Source organism: Cryptomeria japonica, chromosome 6 (assembly GCF_030272615.1).
Source record: "Cryptomeria japonica chromosome 6, Sugi_1.0, whole genome shotgun sequence".
Taxonomy (NCBI): domain Eukaryota; kingdom Viridiplantae; phylum Streptophyta; class Pinopsida; order Cupressales; family Cupressaceae; genus Cryptomeria; species Cryptomeria japonica.
The window spans coordinates 13,972,527-13,991,729 of record NC_081410.1 but is presented as its reverse complement, the minus strand read 5'-3'; the positions used below and the strand labels follow the sequence as shown (position 1 = coordinate 13,991,729).

The 19,203-nt window shown below is 39.7% G+C and overlaps 1 protein-coding gene across 1 annotated transcript in view; it reads right to left on the bottom strand.

Moving 5' to 3' along the window:
• Positions 1–18,633, bottom strand: part of LOC131069919 (protein DETOXIFICATION 19-like) — a 57,117-nt gene extending 38,484 nt beyond the window's left edge. Inside the window, exon 1 of the mRNA XM_058005467.2 lies at positions 18,037–18,633. Within this exon, the coding sequence (XP_057861450.1) occupies positions 18,037–18,282 (246 nt within the window). The 5' untranslated portion in view covers positions 18,283–18,633. The remainder of the gene's footprint in view (positions 1–18,036) is intronic.
• Between the last annotated feature and the right edge of the window lie 570 nt (positions 18,634–19,203).

Below are 19,203 nucleotides of genomic sequence, written 5' to 3'. Positions count from 1 at the left end.
TGGGTAGACAGATTCAACATAACCAATTCCTGCTTGGTCAGAATAGCTCACAACCTTGCAGGAACGGTGCAATCTTCAAAGGAACTTGGAAGATTTTCAGATTGGAGATGCACAGCTAAGCACCCAATTCTGGCGCAGCTCAGACGGACACCTGCAATTGAACTAAGCACAATTGAAGGCTCAGGTTAACCACACAAAAGGATACACAATCAGCATATCCTCAGTGGTATGAGCCTGAATCTATCAAATACCTGTACGCCCAAAACATAAAGATCTATCTAAAATGCTGAAAGAAACCATGCAAATAGGATGAAAACAAGACAATAAACACCAAATCAATGTTCATATATTTATCTCATCTGCCTATTACAACAATTTCTGCAACATCTCTATGCTACTGCTAAGATCTAACCTATTCTAACTCTAAAATCTAACTATCTAACCAATTGTCTGACAAAATATCCAACTATCTAACCATCTAACCAATTGCAAAAGAAAGGCCTCTGCCTTTTATAGATATTACAATTTTGAACCAAAGGCTAGGATGGACTGCATCCAAGGGTCCTGATTTGTCTTCCAGAAGCTGACAGCTTTAACCCATGCCCATTATATTCTCAGTTGTCCAACCAACAAATATCTCAACTACCAACCACTTTTGGCTTTAATTCAGGTTTATTCGGTCTTCTTGGTGGTTGGGAATAGTTATCCACAAAAATATCTTGCACGAGACCCATAGGCAGTTTACAATAAAGCAATTTCAGCTTTTTAGGAATTAAATCCAGCTGTGTCTCTTTTCTCGAGAATGCATAGACTAAGTGTTCTTTTGCTTTTTGCCTTCAATTTTGCCGGTGGACTTCATCTATGTTCAACGGCACGGTTCCCAATGCTCGGTTGCTCTTGCGCTCTTGCATCTTTTCTTTTCCAATCTTCAGCGCCTGGCCTTGAATTGCGATCCCTCCTCGATTTGCATTTCAAGTCTTTCTCCTGGTTCTTCGATGATGTCCTGCGATCAACCAATTTCACTTAATTAAATTAATTTGGAAAATTAAATAATTTAATTTTAACAAACATTAAATTTAATTACGACGTCTGGCTTGAGAAGCTCTTTGTGAGATGTATCTTGAAAATGCTTCTCTTTCTCTTCGAATGTGAAATCTAGTCCTTGGTCTTGATGGTGTTCGGGCGATTTACTTCTACGTGTTTTTACCTTTGGAGTCTTGGGCGTTTTGAAATCTTCTTATGGCGTTTGAATGATTCTTATAGCGCGATTCTGGAGGTTTGAAGAACTTCTGCAAATTTTAAAATCATAACACTCATGCTTTTCTGGTGAATTTCGGAGAATGGAGGGCACTTTTTGTAATTTCATCATATTCTCCAATTTAGCACCCCAGGGTCCGAAATTGGCATTTTAAGTGAAATTTCGGACCATTTGGGGATTTTTGCAACTCTTCCAAATATTAAATTTCGACCCCATGATCCGAAATTGATGTTTTGGACGAGATTCGGAGCTCTTGGGGTTTCGTACAAACTTTTTAAGAATTTTCGGACCTAAAGCACCCTTTTGGGAAATTTCGGATTGTTTGAATTTTGCAACTTTATCATTTTCGAACCTCCTGGCGTTCTGGAATTTAAAAGAAAACTTCGGACCATAAGGCGTTCTTATAAATTTCGGAGCTAAACGCGTTCGCAAATTTCGGAGGTTTGAAGGCATTTTAACCCTCTGGCGAATTTCGGAGCGCTTGGGGTTTCGTTCTAGCTGAAGGGTAATTTTCGGATCATTAAACACCTCTGCAAATAAAAAAAACTTCGGACCCTTCAGCATATTTGGAATTTCGCGTTTTAACCTTTTTTATCCCAAGGTCCGAATTTGGGAACACTTTCGGAGCTAAACGCATTTTGGCAAATTTATAACAAACTTCGGAGCTTTGGGGGGGGGCTTTCGCGATTTCCTTTTATCTTTCATTTTGGAGCTAGGGTCCGAAAACAAGCTCTAAGTGCTTTTCGGAATTTTAACGCCTTTGGAAACATTTTGCGTTTTTTTTACTATGGTCCAAAGGGTCCGAAAACATAATCAGTTAGTGATTTTCGGAGGTGGGGGGCACTTTCGCGATTTTCGGACCAAATGCGTCCCCTTTGAAATACTTCGCGTTTCTTCCTTTTGGTCCCCAGGGTCCGAAAAGGAAAACTTAAGTGATTTCGAGGCTTATAGCATTTGGCGAACTAGGAATACTTTGCAAAATCGCGGTTTTTAATCATTTCGCCCAAGGGTCCGAAAATGGACATTTGAAGTGTTTTTCGGACTAAGGGTCTTTTCACTTTTTCAACTTTTGGCCTTTGGGTCCGAAATTGAGCGTATGGAATATAACATTTAAGTATAAGTGACAATACTTTAAGTTATATTCCATATATACTTTCAGGATGTTTGAGAGTGGTTTCAGACCTCCAGGAGTTATATTGCAAATTCTAGTTTTTGGAGGTTTCCTCAGTTTTTCAGAGTTAGCCAAATTTTAGGATCAAGGCATTCCAGACTTAGCCAAAATTTCAAGGTCAGGAAATTCCAAACTTAGCCAAATTTCAGGGCATTTGGAGATCAGGATGACATTCCCGACTCCATCACTCACCAACTTGATCCTTCATATCCCCTCCCTCTTCCGCAAAGACAGAAAGGCACAAAACCGAGGGGTCCCTGTCCAAGATGGGGATGGGTGTGCGATTCGCACAACACGTACAACGTCGAGGAACAACCCTATGGCGTGAAACGACATGTAAAAAGCCTTGTGTCGCTGGATTGAGAATTCATGGATTCTGTTGGACAAAACTGTTGCCTAGTTGTACACCGTCCCATTCCTCAGGCCATTCATAAGTGCAATCATGAGTACCGCCGTGTTTGATGCCTTGTTGGCTCTTGTAAGTCTTCTTTTCATAACATCCAGCAAACACTGCCAGTCTCGTGGACTGATGTAGGACTTTTGCAACCCTCTGCCCTTGGGTGCCTTGATCGCAGCCCATTCTTGGTCTGAGAGATCACTTCGACAAATTAACCACAACAGTTGCTCTTTCGTTTCTGGCGACATCTTCATGGCATCTTATCTATTTTATTTAGCCACCATCATTCGCAGACATGATTCAAAATCCCTAATGGCAAAGATGGGCATTTGAATTGCCCAATGCACCCGTGCTTTCCTAAGAGATTCTTTAATTACATAATTATCTAGGGTTTCCAGCCACCAGGTCCTGCATACATTTCCACTCAATCCTTCAAATGTAATAGTGTCAGTTGTAATTTTCTCTAGCATCGTCTTCTTCTTGGTCTTTCCTGTATCTGTTGGCCCTGAAACTTTTACTCCAGACTGCAACACTTGCTTCCCCTTGTCCTTGGCTATCGTGCTTCCTTCTACCATTTTCCTTGACTTAGACGGTTGATCCAACTACTGCAACCGTTTTCTCCAATCCAGCTTTCCTAATCTCGATTTTCTTAATTCCATTTGAATGATTTAACTGCCGGCGCCAACACTTAATGAACTCTTTTTTTTTCAAATGTCGTTACTTTCTATTTTGCCAGCTACAGTGATGTTAGTACAACATTGTACTTCCTTGCACAGATTGTACGGAACCCTTGTCTTTTCGCTCAATTCGCTTCACAGACCACTAGTACGGATTCCACGTCAGCACCTTCTAATTTGTATGGATGACTAGGGGTATACAGACTCTTTTAGACTTCCAGCTTTGCTAAACTTGGTCGCCTGTGTATGGATTTAACCATACGTACGGAAGTGGAATTGGTGTCTTTCCTTGATTGGTTTCCACCGTATGGACTTATGGTGCCAACTTGTACGGATTTTAACTTGGCACGGTTTTCTCTGTAACTCCAGTTGTACAAAAATCGTCATGGTATCTCACCATACAATTCCTCCTTCTCACTTGGTCGTACGTTATCTTTTGCTCACTTGGTCATACATTGCCCTCCAATCACTGTACGGTTTGTCTTCTGCTACTACTGTACAAATTTGATTGTAGTTGTACTCCCCAATTTAATGCCCATCATACGGTTTTCAAAACATCCCCTGGTCATACAGATTTCTATGGCATGATTGTACGGATGCGTCCTTCCTTTCCATACGGATTAAGGAATATCCCGTACGCTCAATCTTTATTTTGTTTGTTCCCCCGTCATACGGCCTTCTTGTGTTATTTCTACTTTCCATCGTACGGTGTACAGCCTTTTTCACCGTATGGTATGTGTGAACACTTCTTTTTTTTCTTTTTTTCTCTTTTCTTTTTTTTCAATTTTTTTCCACTTTCAATTTTTTTCAATTTTTTTTTTCAACTAAAAAAATCAAATAATTACCTTCTCAATTTGTTTGGCTGGGCCCCATCTCCGGACGAACTAGGTCATTCCGCTGCTACCTGTGGTGGTAAATTTTCAATTTCAACCCATTTACCGTCTCGTTTATCGGTTGGTCACCCAATGTGGACAACTTAATTGCTCCATTCGCAACTACCTCGCGGATTTTAAATGTCCCAAGCCATCAGACTTTAAATTTCCCAGGCTTAATCTCATTTTGCCCATTATACTTCAACACCCACTGACTTGAACGAAATTCCATGCGCTAGATGTGCTTGTCATGCCAAAATTTTCATCTTTGTTGGGCGGCTTCAGTGGCCCATTGGGCCATCATTCTACGTTCATCCAACCTGCCTAACGCATACAGCCGCTCCCGCAGGCTCTCCATATCTCCTAGGCGATTCTCGATCGCGATCCTTAAACTCAAAACCATGAATTCTGTCAACACAATGGCCTCCTAGCCGTACATTAACTGAAAGGGTGTCTGGCCTGTGGTGACTTTGTAGGTGGTCCTATATGCCCATAGTACGGATGGTAACTTCTCCTCCCAATCTTCTTGTTCAACTGCGTAGGACTTATAGATCACAAACACCAATATTTTATTAGTGGCCTCGACCTGCCCGTTGGCCCTTGGGTAGTACGGGCTTGACAAGGAATGAAAAATCTTGAATTCCATCGTGAGCAACTTGACGACATGATTCACAAAGTGCCCACTGCGATCACTCGTCGGTTGTATTGGGATGTCGTACTTTGTAATAATTTGTTCATAAATGAACTTGGTTGTACTCAAAGCTGAGTTATCTGGCAATACTCACACCTTAGCCCACTTGGTAAGGTATTATGTCACCACCACAATGTAACGACATCTCCGTGTTTTGTTGGCCTTCAAAGGTCCAATGAAATCCAGACCCTAGAGTTCAAACAACTCCTGGGTATGGGATGGATTGAGGGGCATAAAGTTCTGCTTTAATGGTTTTCCTGCCCTCTGGCACGTATCACAACCCACCACCCATTCCCGTGCATCATTATACAGGGTGGGCCACCATAGTCCGACCAACAATACTTTGTGTGTGATGGTGTCTAGACCCATGTGGCCTCTTGCGGGCCCTTCGTGTGCTTCCCGGAGCACTCCCAGAATCTCTTCTTCCATCACACACCTTTTGAGGCCTTGGTCAAGTCCCATTTTATACAGGAACCCATTAATTAGCTGAAATCTCCTGCTTCTCAAGACCAGCTTCCGTCTCTCACTCGGTAACATTTTGACTGGGAATAGAGAGGTGGACAGGTGTTCCCCAATGTTCGCATACCACGACGGTGATGCCGCAATTTGGAACAGATGTGCATCAAGAAAATCGTCATTGACTCCCTCTGGTGGCTCTCCTGACCTAATTCAGGACAACTGATCAGCGATCACATCGCTCTTGCTTGGTCGTACAATAATTGTGAAAGTGAACTCTTGAAGGAGCAGTAGCCACCTACTTATTCTACCTTGGATAATGGGTTTATTTACCAGGTACATCAATGCCTGGTGATTCACATAGAAAGTGAAAGGTGTCGCCAGCTAGTGCCGGAATTTTTGTACAGCATAGACCGTTCTGAGGGCTTCCCTCTCAGTGGTATTGTAATTCTTCTCGGCTTTCGACATCAAGCGACTAGTAAAATAGATGGGATGGTCCAACCCATGTCCCCCTTCCTGTGCTAGTGTAGCCCCAATGGCATAGTTCGAGGCATCCACATGTACGTGGAATTCTCGGTCCCAGTTTGGATAGGCCAGAATGGGTGCGGCCACCAGTCTCCTCTTGAGTTCCTCGGATGCTTCCCCCTGTGCCAATCCCCATATGTACGGTTCACCCTTTCTTGTCAGCTTGTCCAGTGGGAATGAAAGTTGGGCAAAGTTCTTGATGAACTTCCGGTAGTATCCTATATGTCCCAAGAAGGACTTTACTCCCGTTACATCAATGGGCGACTCCATCTCCACAATTACCCGTACCTTATCCGAGTCAGTTTTTAATCCATCTTTACAAACAATATGGCCCAACAACTTTCCTTGCGGTACCATAAATCTGCATATCCTCAGATTCAAGGCCAGCCTAGCCCTCCGGCATCTCTCTATGCATTCTCTCAGCACCACCAAGTGAGTGTCTTCACTACTAAAAATCGACCAATCATCCAAAAAGGCCTTAAAATTTCCCACAGACATCTTATCAAAGATGTGAAGGACTATCCTCTGAAATGTTGTGAAAACATTGCACAAATTGAACGACATTCAGTTGTACGCATAGACTCCGTCCTCCACCACAAAGGTGGTCTTCAACTTGTCCTCCTCAGCTATCGAAATCTGATTGTATCTGGAAAAGCCATCCAGAAATGAGTACATTTCATGGCCAGCCACCTCCTCCAGGATGTTGTTTGTGAAAGGTATAGGGAACAGATCCTTGATGGTGACTGCATTGAGGCATCGAAAATCCACGCAGATGTGGATCTAGTTGGCCTCCTTCAGCGAGATCATGATCGGCAAGACCCACTCAGTTGTCTCCACCTGAAATATGATGTTGGCCTCCAACATCCGTTCAATCTCTTCGTTCACCTTGGCCACATAGTTCTTATTCATTCGGTACGGCCTCTTCTGTACCGGCTGGGCTCTCAAGACCAATGGTATCAGATGGACGCACAATTTAGGTGGGACCCCTTTCAGATCCTTGTAGGACCAAGTGAACACGTCCTTGTATTCCATGAAAATTTTGAACGTTGCAGCCTTTAGCACTGGGCTCCTATCATCTCCTACCCAGATATTTCAAGGGGTGGCAATATCTCCTAAGTTCATCTCCTTCACGGTGGGGTCTTTGTACCGCATTGGTCTATCCTTTGAAAACTCGTACATCGGAACATCATTCATTTTGGCGTCTCCCTCCTTATACTCCCTGTATTCTGATGGGAACTCATCTTTCTCGCCTAGCTCTTTCTTCAATTTGCAACATGTGGCATGCAGGATGGAATACTTCATAATCTTCCATCTGCTAGTGGAAGAGTCCATTCAATGAGCGGATGTCATCTTTCGAGCAGCCATCGAGTTCAAGCACTCCTTCATTATTTGGTTCCATCTTGTCTTTGCCTTCGTAGGAATCCCACTCCCATCTGTTTGATTCCTCTGAATCAGAGTCGGATGATGCAAGCTCCTCGCCAACGACTTGGGTCCTCAGATCAATAATGTACTTCCGCGCCCCTTTCTCCATGGAAAGGGTGTTTGTAATGTCCCCAATTTGGATCACAAAGATTTTTTGGCCCATATTCTTAAATTGCCAACCACTTCATTCTATTTTGGTTCTTAGTGTTGACAATTTTATGTTTTATATTGCCAAACAAGATTCAGGTATAGAATGACTATTATTTTAGATCTACTATGTTATCTAAATGGAATAACATAACTACAATCCGATACATTAGATATCAATCTACAAGTTTAGATAGATATCAATCTTATTGATATACGGGTGCACTACTATGACATCCAACTTGGTCGGTGTCTCTGATAATGACTCAATAATAATTACTGCAATTATGACTTTAAGGGAGTAGTGAGTGCTACCGTTGTAGTCCTTTTATTTAAATATAATTGTATATCTTCCTGGAAGTAAGACGATGGGCACTATAACCAGATATCCTTTCTCCCGTATATCCAAAGTATCTGTTATTGATCCCTTCTTATACTTTACACTTTGAAGCGATACCTCTGAAAGACATGACTTTGTCCCTTCAAACCATACCACTTCTTAATAGTTATCGATTAGATTTCTTTAACCGATACCTTCTTAATCTTCCTATTTCTTATCTTGCCTATGCACTACTTTGATTATCGGGAGCAAGCTAATTATCAGTGAGTCTTTGATATATTGATGTAGTCGATAATTACTGATTTAATCAAATGGGAGTCACAATAATATCAATCCCTTAATAACGATAGTTGGGTGATTAGTCGAGCGCTGTCATTGATTCATAAGACTTGACAAATTATCGATAAGTAGTTATCGCTATATATCCTCAATTAACTAGTTATCACCCTCCCATCAATCGATAGTAATATATAACCTTCCTTATGAACCTTGATAATCAATGCTTAATGGAATGATAATTGGTACCAATCAGATCTACTATGATTAGTGCAATGTAATCAATGTTCAATATGGATAGAGTACCTCTGCTGTCTTTCATATGATGGCGTACATTATGCTGCTTAATTTGTTGTTTTGATTTCATGCTGTTAATGTATGCGATAGTATATTGTATTGGTTTGATAAGACCTTCAATCTATGAATGCTTGTCTGATGTGTAAGATGATGTAGTGATTCTATACAATCATTAGATATGGTTGGTTATTTACCTTATCTTGTGACTTATAGCAAACCTGATAGTCGATGTGTCTGATATGTTTAACTGGTAAATGTGTATCCAAAGGTCAAGGGCTATTTACTCCAGCTGAACGAATCCACAAAGGATGAATAAGAAGTAAAAGATGTTTCATGGGTCATTGCCTAATAGACTTGGGAAATCCTTGTTAATATTGATAATTGATTATTAATATCGATATTATTATTATGTTTTTTTATATTGTTAGAATTAGAGTTGTTATAGCTTTATTTATTTAAATTAATTTGACAAGTTTTTAAGTTATTTTTTATACAAAGAGAATATAGGGAATAACAGAGATGCATTATAATTGTTTGATAGTTGCCATATAAATAATAATAATTAATAATCATATATATAAATAATAATAAATGATAATCATATATAACAATAATAATAAATAATAATCATAACAAATAATAATAAACATTAATAATTATATATTAGAAAAAATCGTGAAGTCTCATAAATGAGACGATTTTTAATATTATTAAATGTTAATGTTTTAATTATCGTATTTATTTAATCCAATGTCCAAGGAGGGGTTATGACAGTGTTCTTCTTCCAACTATGGCTCACTTTTGCTGTGACCAGCCACCCTCTCCCTAAGATGGCATCATAGCCCTTCTTTTTAAGTGGGATTACCACAAAATCCAGTAGGAAGGGTTGTGTGCCAATGGTCACGGGTTGGGCCATAAAGGTGCCGAGTGGCTTGATACAGTGTTGGTCTTCTCCCACTAAATTGAATGTGGGTGGCCATAGTGTTGGCTACCCAAGCTTCTTCCATGTATCCTCTGGCAGCACATTCACCCCAGAACCTCTGTCCACGATGGTGTCCTTGAGGATAGCCCCGAGGATTCCCATTTCCACACCACAGGATGCCGACCACTATTTAAGGCCAACAACATTGGATCAACCGAGTGGCTGACCGGGACTTCCGTCTGGGTCACACCTGAAGGTGTGTGTGCGGTGCTTTGTACGGTACTGAAAATGGCGGTCCTCAATTGTGGCTTTGTGTCCAAAAGGTCCTTCACCCTTATCGGCACCTCCATCTACCAGACTTGCCCAATAACATTCTTTTCTACTTCAGTACAGGATGAGGTACTCACCACCTCTGCATTCTTTCGTCATTCTGTCGTCATCTCCCGCTTAATGTCGACCTTTGCCTCCCGTAATCTCTCCTTCTCCGTACGGGGGTTGGGGGTTGGGATAAGTGGCCTTCTTAGTCTGAGCACGGGTGATTGTTAGTACTTCTTTATCACCAATTTTCTAAATATTGAGAAGATTAACCCCTGGCTTGGGGCAATTTGTGTCATCATGGTCCCCAGGACCACACCATATGCACAAGTTCTGCGGTGTTTCCTCTTTCTGGCAATCCCGCGCAAAGTGTCCCCACTAGTTGCAGGCCCAACACTAAATCATTGGTCATCCTTTGGCATCATACTGCATTCGACTCCGGTTATTGTTATTATTATTCTTGCCACTTCCTCCCCTTCAGTTACCTCTGTAACTGCCAGATGATGTCGTGGTGTTGGCTTGAGGCTGGGATGTGCTCGCTGTAGCGAAGGATGATGGCTGCTCCTGGGTGAAGAGCACATGATTCCCTCATGTCTTCATGTTGTAGGGACATTCTTTGGTGGAGTGTCCCAACACTTGGCAAATGTCGCAGAAGGCCGTTTTAGGACAGGAGCCTTTTGTATGACCTTCCTCCTTACACTCCGCGCACCACACTTCCTCGTTTTTGCTGGTGCTTCCCTTCATACTTTTGAATTCCTTCATCATGTGATGCATATCCTTCTGGAGGGCTTGCACCTTCTTGCTCGACCCCTCGTTGCTGCTACTACCCTCGGAGGAGTCCTCCTCCCCAAAGGATTTGTCTTTCTTCTTCCTGGATGTCTTGCCTTCACTTTCCAGGTCCATTGCCCGGTTATAGGTATCTTCGTAGGAGGTGGGTGGTACAAATTTCTTTTTCCTCCTAAGGGACGATTTCAAACCCTCCACAAACAACCTTTTCTTTAATCCATCACCGGGCTGGTTGTCCATTTTTCCCAGCAATTCCTTTAGGCGCTAACTATATGCTCGGATGGTCTCACTTTTCCCTTGCTTGGTACTCAGGATTTCCACCACGATTTCATTGTTGTCTCTGAGAAGTCGAAACTCAATTTCGAAGGCTTTATGTAATTTATCCCAAGTTGCCAGCTTTGTTTTATCAGCATCGGAGTACCAATCGATGGCTACCCCTCGTAGGGTGGCGGGGAATTGCACCACCCATTCTGCCCTGTCGGTCACGCCATTGGCTGACCAGATTGTTTCACATGTACGGCAATGTCGTACCGGATCTTCTTTCTTGTCTCCATTGAACTTAGGCAATTTTTACTGATTCGCCATCATGCTCCTTAGCAGCGGCCCAATCTACCCTCTGGAACTCGAACTCGACCATCCAGGAACTCCTCCAGACACTGGTCCTCCAAGAGGTACTCTGTCGAGATTTGGTACATTGGGTCCCACCAAGTTGCTCTGACTACCAGGGTGTGATGAGCCTGAACCGAACAGATTGCTTCTACTACCCTGACCTTGTGTCCTCCTGACACCTTCGGTCACACTGGTATCCTTCGCCTCTCTATTCTCGGTCTCTGTCTCCTCTTCCTCCTAGTCTCGGCACCCCTGTAAGGTGTGTACGGCTCTACCGTACTCCCATCACCAATCTCTTTCAATGTCAGGGAAAGGTCCCCCAACTGCTTCCTGGTGGTTTCTATTAGTACGCAAACTTGGCCCTCAGCACCCGAGACATCATTGCCAATTGTGCTTTCTTCAACAAGTTTCTTTAGTCGTCGTCAATGTTCTGCTTGTTGTTCTAACCTCAGTGTCCTCGCTGCCTCGTGTGCGTCTTCTTCTTGCCCCTTCGGCACACGGTTTCTATCCTTATTCAGCATCACGGTCATCAATTCCTTCTTGTCATGGGGTTGAAGGTTCGTCGACGGCTTTCATCACGTTCCTCTTCCTCTCGTCGACTCCTTTCTTCAAATTGCTACAAAATTTGTTGTCGACGGGTCTCACGGTAGGTTTCTTGCCGGCGAGTTTGGAGAGCAAGGAACGCCTGTGCCAACAAGCTAGGCAAGTTGTTCTTCAATCGATTTACGACCGGACTTATGCCAAGGGCACTCCACACTGCGCTCTCAGGGACGTCCTCAACCGTGGCCTCCCTCCGTACGTTTCGATGGATGCCTATAGGATGTAGGTGAAATCCCTTGTCAGTGCTCCCTCTCCTTCGAACGACTTCGTCGGCTCCTCCTTGGGATTGCTACTTGTCCCCTCGCTCACTAGTTGCCCCATTATCGTCGTGCCATGTAGTATATTCCCGTCATTCCAAGTTTAATTTGGCAACGACGCCAAATGTTTTCCCTCGAGGGGTGTGTGTGTGTTCAATAGTGCATAACAGTACAGAAATGTAGGAAATGTGATAGTATACAGCAATGCAAGTAAACAAAAGAACTCATATGTCTGTATTCATTAATGCCAAATGCCAGTACATTCAAAACATAGCTTTCTTCGACAATATCTACACACTGAAATAGGAAACCAAGTACATATATATAGGTGTCGGTATAGGTTGTCCGGTGCCAACTGCCGACAACTGTCTTGTAACCACCAACTCTTAACACATGTAACATTCTAATTACAATATGACATAATTACCCGACAACACTCCAGCTGACCAGCTTGTAAATACTATAAACTCTCAAGGTAGGCCATACATCTCTAGAAGTTGGTTGTACCAAGTAAAGGAGGCAATGATAAGTTTTGGGGCATATAGTGATTGTTTTACATAATGTCCACCAAGGAAAAGGGTGTGAAATTTCCAGGTACTAGTGTGGATGTTAAAGAGGGGTCATGGGAACCTCTAATACCCAGGCACACCTCTATGTGTAATAACTACCCCAAAAAAATTGAAATTTTCAATTGAAGCAAAGCTACAATGCAATGCTCTTAACACTTTTTGATCACCTAGTTCTTGAAACGGAAAAGGTATGAGCATACGATATATAGGACCACACTCAAACACGAAGTGATCTAATCAAGTAAGCACACAAGGAAACAAAACTAGCTAGGGCTTCACTTCTTCAATGGATTGTGTTTGATGCAAGAAATTTAAAAGAAAAATACTAGGCGGAAGAGCTAGTCAAGTCTACACTTCTTCAAAGGAGTGTGCCTGATGCCAGAAATTGAAAGAAAACACAAAAGGCAGCAAAGCCAATCACTTCTTTTCTTATTCAATGGAGTGTACAATTACATTAAAATGCAAATATGAAACCATTGAGGTACTATGGACTACCATCTAGGTTATTATAAGATATCTACTATTATAAGATTAAACAATGAGCAATGGCTGCAAATAAGATCTTATACTAAGTTGTTACAAACTGAAAAATACTATTGCAATTGTTAGGAATTGCACGTAGAAAATATAAATTATATGCAAATAAAGATTAAACAAAGGAATGAAAAACACAAAAATAATAACAATGAGGAGACAATTTTTAACGTGGTTTACCCAAACTCAAGCTACATCCACCAAACAAAGAGTCTAATATTATTATCCAGCAAATCAAACAGATTAAAACCAGCAATGTCTTGCAACTCAATACCATTGCAAATGCTACAGAAAATTCTCTATAGAAAACCCTAACCCTTAACCATTTTATCAAGACTTATGTCGGTTACAAAAATAGGGTTAGAATATGTCAACCAATAGAAAAATAACTCCCGACGCCTTTATAAGATGATAAAAGTTGTTTGGGGTCCCACAGGGCGTTGCCCCTCGACCCTGCCCTGTACCACAATAGGGAGCGCGCCAAGGGCGCTGCCCCCAAACCCCCATTAAATGATTTGGAGGGAAATTGCACCGATAGAAGTGGAGAAAATTTAACCTCCGAGTCTGATTAGGCTCCATACAACAACAACAATGATCCTCAATTAAACCAAATAGCATACATAAATCAGTTAAATCAAGAACCAGCTATTTAGTGCCATGTAGGGATGAAATGGAATGCTGTTGTACGTCTAAAATCAATCCAATATTGTTGTCTCGCTGATAAAAACAGAACTGATACACACTGAAACATGCTGCACAACTCTTGTAGGCAATACCTAGATGCACATAACTTCAAAAAGGACTGAAACACCATTGGGAACACACTTATTTTTCCTTATACTTGATGAATATCAGATTTATGAGTCCATATATACTGCTGCAGTTCTTATACAGAGCATATAAAATGACTTTAAAATCTAATTAAACCTTTATCCCTGAAAGTGATTTATTTAAATATTTAATTATTTCAAGCACATAGTCACAAGGTTAAGCACCCAACATTTAAAACTTTCCATTCTCATTCCAATGAGATATTATACTAAGGTGCCCATTAAATTAATTTAATTAAAATAGTAATCTTAGTAATATTAAATCAAATATAGACCACTATTACACCCAACTTGTGGAAACGGTCAAAATGCATTGGAATCGAAAATTGACAACACAAAAGTGATACTAATGATGAATGATGATAATCAAATCCGACAAGGTGACTTATTATAAAAAGATGCTCTCTCCAAAAATCTTAGAGATCACACTAGAAGCCAAAAATAATTTCAGAAAGTGCCCTCCAAGTCCTCTCGACCATCTGAGCTCACTGGTAACATAAAATAACCACTCTGATAAGGCTGACACACACCTAGAAGATCAAAGCCAACTGCAAAGAGAACACGAAAATCGGGACATTACAAATGCCTCCTTCACCAACTTATACAACCAGCAAGTGTAATGGTACAGCCTCCTAACTTCACGCTTCACTTCATAGCAACATGGGCAGCAAGAACAAGTTTGTACAGCCAGAAAAAATGATGATTATTTTTGCAACACTACACACAAAATCAAAGACTATTGTTGTCACGACCCCCAAGAAGAAGTATAACCAGCATAGGGAGTAGTACAACCTCCAGGGACCTCCAAAGTCACCCTACAAATACTTCAAAACAATTGAGATATTTAAACAAATAACATCCTAACCATTGCAAATAAAAAAAGTCCATTTTCAACAATTAAAAAACTTTTCTTGCAGGCACACCTGGACTTTTGGATGAAATCACTAAGTCCATCTAGGAGGTTTTTCATCCTTGAAACTAATATTTCAAGAGGGTTTTCATCCTCAAGAATATTAGAGATGAACACAAATTCTCTCAAATGCAAAAGCAAATATCATAACATGTGTAACCTCCACAATAAGCTCAAATCCTCCTTTTTGTAACACACTAGAGGAAATAAAATGTTAGTTTCCTCGTTTCCCTCCAAAAATATTTTCTTCAAATTAAATAATAATCCTTCATAAAAGCAAAGTCCCCTTTGTGCCTAGTGCCCTTCTAAAGGCTCAACTTAAAATGCTTTCTATAAATTAATTATACCTTAGTTGTCCTTTTGATTTATCCTTCTTAGGACAACTTAAGTTATAACTATTTAATTATTTAATTATTCAGCCAAGTTGCTGAAAGCATCAAAATGAGATAAATATAAATATTTTACCATATCATAATGTTTTTAAAGACATAGGATGATGAACTGTAACAGCTTGATATCAATCTAAATATAGATTGCTTCTCCTAGAAGTGTGGAGAGCTCCCAAAAGAATGAAATCACATTCTGAAAGCATCATGAGGCTCACCAAGATCACCTAAACTCACTGCCATAAACAAAACTATTACTTGATCAATCTTGTGCTCTCCAGGAAAGTTGTTGTTCTGCCTTGCTCACCAATTGTCCTACAGAAAAACTCAAAAAATAGGATAATTGTTCTCAAACAGATTAAGCTTGAGAAGGGTACATTACACTATGTGGGTTAGACATTTTCCAACTGCAGATCACAGCAGATTGTAGTGGGAATTATATGGTTTTTAATGAAGTTAGCAATCAAAAATAATTTTAATTATGGGATTCCAATATGAGTCTATAACTTCATCAATCAGAGGTTAGATATTTTCTTTTTTCAGTTCTGCAATCCATCAAATACATCAGTCATTGCAGTAATTATTTGTAGTAGCATGTTGAGTTATGAATGCTGATCTATCTATGGCGATTTCCTCATGGTGTTGTTGAACAACAAAGTCTTGGCTGTAATTATTTGTAATAGCATGTTGAGTTATGAATGCTGTTCTATCTACGGTGATTTCCTCATGGTGTTGTTAAACAACGAAATCTATTTTCACATTTTTATGTAATGGACATTTTGTCAAGCATTTATTGAAATATGCACACAAAGAGAGAAAAATTATGTAGTTGAAATATCATAGCACTTATCAATTAGCAATTTCGTTAAACATTTTTAATCAGTACATATGACAAACAAGCTAGAAAGATAAATTATTGCTTCTACACAACTATCAAAACGGGTAAAAAGAAATTAATGAATTTTTAGTACAGGTTTCTAGCCATTTGAGAGGGGAAATTTTGGGAACTTTGGAGCTTTACTTTTTTCTTCATAGCTTTCTTTATCTTACATATTCTCAAGAGTATTGAGAGTGAGATTTGCACTGATCAACAAGGAAGGAAGATTCCCATTGTTTGTGACAGCTCTTTTCCATTTAATTTATAGTCCTATGGTACGACAATGTTATATGCTTTATTTCTCTTATAACCGGATGAATCTACAGTCAAGGAAGAGCCTAACAGATTCAAATGAAATAGCCCTTGGATTTAAGGGTTTTTTTCCATAGCTTTCTCTTTATGGCGTATTCTAAGGGCATTCACGGTGAAATTTGCAGTGATCAACAAGGAAGTAAGATTCTTGTTGCTTGTGGCAGAGCTTTTCCACTCAACGTCTCTTTCATGACGGTTTTAGAGTGTAGCAATGTTATATACCCTATTTTTCTCAGCAGGAGCTGAAGGTTGCAAGAATCACAGAAAGGATGATGGAAAGCCCTGAAGAGATAAGTAAAAGTATTGATACCACCTCATATGGGTCTTTGCAATTGACTTGTATTCTTTTATTTCTGTGACTACCCATTTAGCTCCGGAGAGGCATTAAGCATCTATATATGATTTGTTTACTGCCCAGTGTCCTCAATGGCTAAATAAAGAAATTGATGCCACTTCCTATGGGATTTGTGTTCGTTATTGTACTCTTGTATTTCTGTATAAACACTTAGTTTGGTTGCGCATTAAGCACCTGCATATGGTCAATTTTACTATTAGTGAAATCTATTTATTTTCTTATTTCCTTGTCTTGCTTCACGCAAGAAAGCAAGACCATTCAATGAACTAGATTGTCAATACTAAATACTGTAGTCAAAGGAGGTTAAAGTCCTGGGAGACAAATTCCTCTTGTATGCTATTTAACAAACAATAAGTTTTTTGCCATGTAGCAATTGGTCGACTGGTGAAGTTGGCCGGATCAGAAAAATTCCAAAAAAGAAAATTATTCCACCATCCAAAAGCTGGTCTGGATAACACTGAGTCCTTTACAAAATTAGAAAAGATTAATTATCTGTCCATCAAGTGCCAATTGAAAGTTAAATCCTCAATCCTTGGCACTAAAGCTAAGAAGATCAATTACCCGTGCGCCCGATACCGATGGAATGTTAAATCCGGATCCTCAGCACTACTAACATGAAGAAGAACAATTACTAACGGAATATTAACCGTCAACTCTTGCTGCTCAAATGAACCAGATGGATTATATATGTACCAAAAACAAGTGAAATGTTATATCCTCAGTTTTCGATGCAAACAGAGACAATGGGTACTGCTCAAATCTTACACATTAAGCTTTGACTTCTAGTCAGAGTTGACTGATATTCTTTAGACTTATTATGTTGCTTAGCCTGTGATTTAAGAGGGTACTGCTTAAATCTTACACATTAAGCTTTGACTTCTAGTCAGAGTTGACTGATATTCTTTAGACTTAATATGTTGCTTAGCCTGTGATTTAAGACGGGCCGAGACAATGGGCAGTGCACTCCTTTGCACTAAAAGGAAGAAGACCCTTTATCAGAGACAAGATACCATGGAATGTTAAATCCTCAATGCGTAGCTCTAAATCCAAGAAGATCAATTATAGATTTGCATCCCAAACCAACAGAATATTAAAAGTATTCATTTAACATAAAGTAAAATCTTTCTTTATTCTTCTAACGGAAATCGTTACAGATAAAATGCTTCAGATTTGGAAAATGAATCCTATCCTTTACAACCCAAACGGTAAACAAGTAATTGAAAAAAGACTGCTGAGAACACTTACCATTATAACTTGGCCAGTGACCACAGCCCAGGAGCTGGCCAGTGCAGCACCAGCCAACTCAAGCTCACCCAGGTGCCCTGCAAACATGAGGGACACGAGGTTTATAGCGTACTGAAAAATATTTGTTAAAATCATGGGCACTGCAATTTTCAATTGCATCTTCACTTCTTCCCTGTCAACTTTAAAAAATCCCAAGACACCATGTTGCTGCTGCTGCTGTTGTGGTAATAATAGTGGCCTCTCCATTAGTATGCACTGCAAACATAAACTGAATCGATTTCCTTCAGCAGAGCAGGAGCCAAAACTGATAGAGCTTGCATGTAACAAAACACCACTTAAAAAACGTGAATTTAATGTCTGCCAGATTGCACCCTATCGAACGTAATTCCAGATAATATATTATATTGTGATTAGACTTCTGTGTAATCGTTAATCCTCTCCTTGGAAAGCTTATATTGTTGAGTGAAGAATTAACATTTAAGTAGAAAAGACAAAGGGATAGGTATAAGTTTGAGACAGAAATATGGATAAGATGTCGAGAAAAAACACCGTCTGTCAGATTGCACGCCATCTAATGTCATTCAGACTGAGATATGAATCATTGTATTTGCTGTCCATTTGATGGCACATCCAAGAGGAGTAGATTTTATATTATTATTGTAGATTTTATATTATTATTTTCTTAAAAAGCTTTTTGTCATGGTCACCTTGAGATAAAATTTGGATCAAGATGCAGGAATTTGGAGTTTCTATTTATTTAGAGTTTTTAAGTTTGGAAGTGTCTCTTTCACGGCGGTTTTTGAAGTATTTGTTAGTACTCGTCGTTAGTATTATTGTCATCATTTTTGGGCAGTGTTTTTAAATTTGTTGCTAATTGTCTTAGAATTATTGTAAATTTTGTTTAGTGATTAAAAAATTAATTTGAATTAATTAAAATTTAGTAGTTTTTAATTTTTGTTATAAGTGAATTTTTGTGTAGTTTATATGTATATTTTTACATGAAATCTTTTTTTTTTAAATTTTAAGAAAACATATATATATATATATATATATATAGGTGTATTACACTCACATAATAGATGAATAAATATGTGTTAATAAAAACTACAAACATTAAATTTAATGTTTCTGTAACATTCAAATGTATAAAATACAATTTTTTTTATA